This window comes from Gobio gobio (assembly GCF_949357685.1).
Source record: "Gobio gobio genome assembly, chromosome: 8".
Taxonomy (NCBI): Eukaryota; Metazoa; Chordata; class Actinopteri; order Cypriniformes; family Gobionidae; genus Gobio; species Gobio gobio.
The window spans coordinates 49,092,930-49,098,252 of record NC_137114.1 but is presented as its reverse complement, the minus strand read 5'-3'; the positions used below and the strand labels follow the sequence as shown (position 1 = coordinate 49,098,252).

General features: G+C 37.4%; 1 protein-coding gene across 3 annotated transcripts; it reads left to right on the top strand.

Moving 5' to 3' along the window:
• Nucleotides 1–649: 649 nt before the first annotated feature.
• LOC307129950 (uncharacterized protein) lies at nt 650–4,139 on the top strand. Of its 3 annotated transcripts, XR_013816969.1 has the most exons (4): nt 701–834; nt 1,126–1,328; nt 2,464–2,712; nt 3,008–4,139. XR_013816969.1 is itself a non-coding variant. In XM_079822762.1 (3 exons), exons 2-3 carry the CDS (start codon nt 2,628–2,630, stop codon nt 4,096–4,098), a joined length of 1,176 nt encoding a protein of 391 aa, XP_079678888.1. In that variant the 5' UTR covers nt 1,126–1,328; nt 2,464–2,627; the 3' UTR covers nt 4,099–4,139. The 3 variants fall into 3 exon arrangements, 1 of the variants encoding a protein (XP_079678888.1); XR_013816968.1 differs by lacking the exon at nt 1,126–1,328 and having other exon boundaries at nt 650–834; XM_079822762.1 differs by lacking the exon at nt 701–834.
• The last annotated feature ends 1,184 nt before the right edge of the window (nt 4,140–5,323 follow it).

The window sequence follows — 5,323 nt, the reverse complement described above, 5'->3', positions numbered from 1 at the left end:
CGCATTGAGGCGTTGATGTTTGCTTACAAATCCACCACAGGCTCAGCACCCGCATACTTCCACTCGCTCCTACGGGTCTACATCCCCACCAGAAGCCTTTGCGCAGCAAAGGAGCGACAGCTCGTGGTGCCACCACAGAGAGGCATGAAATCTCTCTCCAGAACATTTTCGTTCACTGTTCCTTACTGGTGGAACAATCTTCCCACCTCCATCCGGGATGCAGAATAACTCACAACATTCAAAAGACAGCTGAAAACTCATCTCTTCCATGAGCACTTAACCTCATCTTAAAAAAAACCCTCCATTTTCCTCTATTCCCTCCCTACTCAAGCTTATGTTAATCTAAGCAATGTCCAAAACTTTTTGTGATTATTCGCCTCTTCATGTAGGGTCGCTTCCAGTATCCCTCAGTTGTAGATCGCTTTGAATAAAAGAGTCTACTAAATGAATAAATATAAAGGTAAAATGTAAAAGTGTTTCTTCATGAAAACAATCTCTCTAAATACGTTTTGACCAGCCTAAATACTATTTTAAGACATGCACAGAAGTAATTAGAGACATTTCTAATTCAATTTCGACTAGTCAAAATTATATGTTGAGATATCTGAATTGTACCTGCTCCTAGTGGAATCTGCTGTTGTGTTACGGAAGTGTGAATTTACTCAGTTCCTCCCCCACACCAGAGCCCCTGCCTCTTGTTGATAATGCTAATGCTAACTGCTAACAACAGTATAGTCTGCTGCTTGTGTTGTCACGGAGAGAAAAGCTACTTAAAGAATGATTAAATAACATCTGGAGGCATTCAAATGTGGTAAAAGATCTCCAGCATGCCAGGTATGTAGCGCTGTGATTTTAATTGAATCATGTTGCAAAACTGACCAACTGGAAAGTAATGTTCGATAATGGCAGAGAACTGCAAACTTGTCTGATTTTATTTAATATACATTTTGAAAGGACAAGATTGAAGAAGATTGTTTATAGAATTATTACACATAATGGCAGATGACAACAATTTCCTGGGTAGGATGGGTTAAGGTGGGGCTTAGCATAGCTGAATTTGCATGTGTTACAGATATAAAGTAATTTTGACTATTATGTTAACTCCAGACATCTATATTTTCCCAGGCACAAAGCTAAATGCAGATATCTCCAAAGAAAGATTGTCATATCAAAAATCAGATTGAGATATTCATAATGGGCTCTATGCATGAATGCTGTTTACGTATTTATGGAGGAATCTCAGGCAGCGACTTCACTTCCACATAGCACTAAGTGTACTAGTGGCGGCAGAATTCTTTCCTGACGTATTGCAAACAAAAGATAATTATGCAAGTATTTTCTACATATGTATTGTTATAAAAATATATAACATGCCATTCTAGTTATTGCTTTCTGAAAGTTTAAATATTGAAGCCTCAATATGTCATTTTTTCACTGCTATAGGTCGCTTATTTAAAACAAAGGCGTACTTCGATTTGGCGCAGCTTTTATTCTGCCGCTTCCGCAAATGTGTATGTGGGGTAACGCAGCACTGTTTTATCATAGATACATATGAGTGTGTTGAAAGTTATGTTATAATGCTACTCTGTGTGTTTGCTCGGTGGCTCCTATAAGGCACTTGTTCACACTGCAGTAAGAAATCGATAGTAGGCATGGTAAAACATGGTACTGAATGTATCCAAACATGCTCATCTGTCTAATAAACCACATATATTAAAGCGTCTTTGGTGTTTCCATGGTTTCTACTAAATAAAACCAGAAATTGAGGGTAACGCGGGTATGATGTCATTTATAGGCGACGCACGGATACAGTCTGTGTCCTGGTTAAAATTATTTTCCGCTTATTTCTCTAGATTTAAATTTTTTTAGAATCATTTGGGATAATGTAAGTACACAAGTCAACAAAATATATGGCATTGTTCTAGTGATTTTTGGATATTTTAATCAAAATTTGTACATATTGTGGCTTTAACAGTGGAAGGCTGTAGTTTCGCCAAATATCATTGCGTCTCGTTTTACGAAACGGGCTATTACTCACCTTATTCTAGTAGAATGTCTACTTTGTTTAGTAAAATGTATATTATTTTAAGCTACAGTAGAAAATTCCAATACTTTTGTCCTAATTTCTACTCTTGCAAGAGATAAACCCAGGTTGAGCTGTTATTTAGGCAGAAAATGTGAATATTTTCTGTGAATAGAGGTTTACAAACGCATCGACCAATCATAGGGCCATCTGACCAATCAGAGCAGAACAGGCTTATAGAAAGGAGGGGTTTAAAGAGACAGAATCTTCTAACAAACTGTTTTAAGACTCTTTGAGATGAGGTTATGTGCAATGTATAAAGTGTTAAACCTATTGCAGGAGACTCCAAAACAAAATTATTAACTTTTAAAATGGCATTATAAGGGGCTTTAAAGTTATCCAGTATGAATTCAGTAACTAATCTTTGGGTTTTTTTCCAGGTCTGGTCCTGTGGGCGTCAGTATCTCACAGTGATCACAGTTCACACCTGCAGTGAAGCCCCTCCCACAACAATTCACCAATAAGTACTGGGAATATTCACATCATCCTACAAGAGAAGGACAAACTCCAGGTGTAGCAGCTGAAATCTGTGTGACTGTTAAAGATGGAGTTTATTAAAGAGGAGATTGAAGACATGAGTTATCCAGAACCATCCAGAATAAAACATGAAGATACTGAGGAACAAACAGGTTGGTGTCCAATCTTGATTCTTCATTGTTGACTGTTGAGAAACATTAAGGTAACAAAGCTTTAGTTCAACAGATTTGGTGGCTGTGACATAATGAGCAAAATAGAAATACAAAAATGCCTCTAAATCATAATATTGAAAAGCTTTTGTCATTCAAATTTTTAATGGATTAACAAAAAAGAGACTGAACTAAACTTTAGCACATCAAAGAACTGATACTTGATACTCTGTTGCTTTCTTCAGTTAAATCATAGTTCACTTTAACTTATTTTGACCACATAATATTTTTACTTTAGACTCGATGAAGATGAAAATGGAAAAACATGAAGTGAATGAAGCAGAGGAGGAACAGCAGAGCATCACAACTCAAAGAACAAAAGCCAAAAAGCTGCACACCTGCTCTCTGTGTGGAAAGAGTTTCAGTCAAAAAGTACACCTTAATGTACACATGAGAATTCACACTGGAGAGAAACCGTACACATGCACTCAGTGTGGGAAGAGTTTTTCTCGAGCATCAGGTCTCAAGAATCATCTGCACGTTCACTCTGAAGAAAAAACATTTAACTGTGATCAGTGTGGTAAAGATTTTAATTTGTCGTCAAATCTAAAAAAACACCTGAACGTTCATTCAGAAGAGAAGCTCGTGTGTTTATGTGGAAAAAGTTTTTCAAGGCTGGAACATTTGAAACGGCACCAGAAAACACATGATGAAGTCAGAGATCATGTGTGTTCAGACTGTGGGAAGTGTTTTACTAGAGCTGACCATCTGAAAGAGCACCAAAGAATTCATACTGGAGAAAGACCTTACAAGTGCTCATATTGTGACAAGAGTTTCACTCACTCAAAATCCCTGAAAGACCATGAGCGAATTCATACTGGAGAGAAGCCGTACCGATGCACTCATTGTGAGAAGAGTTTCAAATGTACCAAAGGTCTCAGGGATCATCTGTTCGTTCACTCTGGAGAAAAGCCATTTAACTGTGATCAGTGTGGTAAAAAATTTATTTCATCCTCACAGCTAAAAAAACACCTGATAGTTCATTCAGATGAGAAGCCTCATGTGTGTTCTCTCTGTGGAAAGAGTTTTTCAATTCTTTATTATTTTAAACAGCACCAGAAAACACATGATGAAGTGAAAGACCATGTGTGTTCAGACTGTGGGAAGAGCTTTACTAAAGCTGACAATCTGAAACAACACCAGAGAACTCATACTGGAGAAAGACCTTACAAGTGCTCATATTGTGACAAGAGTTTCAATCAGTCTGGAAACCTGAAAGTACATGAGCGACTTCATACTGGAGAGAAGCCGCATCAGTGTACTCTGTGTGGAGAGAGTTTTAGACATGCATCAAGCCTTCACACGCATATGATAAAATGTTGCAAGTGAGCAACATTCATTTTCATGTCAAATACCTAACAAATAAACCTAAAAAAAAAAAAATCCTAAAAGCTTAATATCATCTAGATCAGGGCTGTCAAAAAATTTGAAGCCCAAAAAAGTGCATCCATCCATTATAAAAGTAATCCACTCGGCTCTTGGGGATTACTAAAGGCCTTCTGAAGCGAATCAATAAATAAATATCCAAATTTAACACGTTATAAAGTAAAATATCTAGCTTCCGGGTGAAGCCTTCCGTATTCAACTTACGGAAAAAGCGTAACTGGTGCTACAATGACGTTGGACGTAGCATAAGCATTTTGAATTGTGAGAAGCACTACACATTTTCCGTAAGTGCTTTTTTGAGCTTAAAATTTTGGCCTGCCATACACTGACATTACAATGCTTGGATTAGCCAGGACATTTTTTAATATAACTGATTGTATCCGGCTGAAAGATGCATGTCATTTACACCTAGAGGGTGAGTAAACTATGGGGTCATTTTCATTTTTGTGTGAACTAACCCTTTAATCTTTGGAAAATTTTGATCTCGAATCAATCACCCTATTAACCTATTAAATTAATGAAAAGACAATGCAGGAAATCTGAACGCATGTGGCAAAAGACAAAACTTGTAGTCCATTATAACATCTATAAGGACAGTCTTCATGCTTTCAATGTAGAACTAGGCAAAGCTAGACAGACCTTCTTTTCTAATATTATAAACAGAAACATAAACAACACGCGCACTCTTTTTGCTACTGTCGAGAGACAAACAAACCCCCAAGTCACATTTCCAATGAAATGCTCTCAGACAGAAAATGTATTAAGTTTGCTTTCTTCTTCTCTGAGAAAATCTATAATATCAGAAATGCGATCAGCACATCCTTGAGTTGCTCTGGGGTGAGTCAGATCAGACCAACAACTTTAGAAAGGTACTATGACTGATTTCGAAGCAATTGATGGTAACATTTTAGAAGAAATGGTACAGCACCTTAAAACATCAACCTGCGCCTTGGACACACTCCCCACTTCTTTTTTCAAAAGTGTGTTTAACTGTTAAGAAGCAGATCTCCTAGAAGTGGTAAACGCCTCACTTCTTTCTGGGACTTTTCCAAACTCCCTTAAAATCGCAGTAGTTAAGCCTCTCCTGAAAAAGAGAAACCTGGATAACACCATATTAAGCAACTACAGACCAATCTCAAATCTTCCTTTCATAGGCAAGATCATTGAA

Bases quoted from the DNA above. Each gene is read 5' to 3' on its own strand.
- LOC307129950 (XM_079822762.1), top strand. From the start codon at position 2,628: ATGGAGTTTATTAAAGAGGAGATTGAAGACATGAGTTATCCAGAACCA. The intron at 2,713-3,007 runs GTTGGTGTCCAA...TTTTTACTTTAG, and splicing joins AGATACTGAGGAACAAACAG to ACTCGATGAAGATGAAAATG.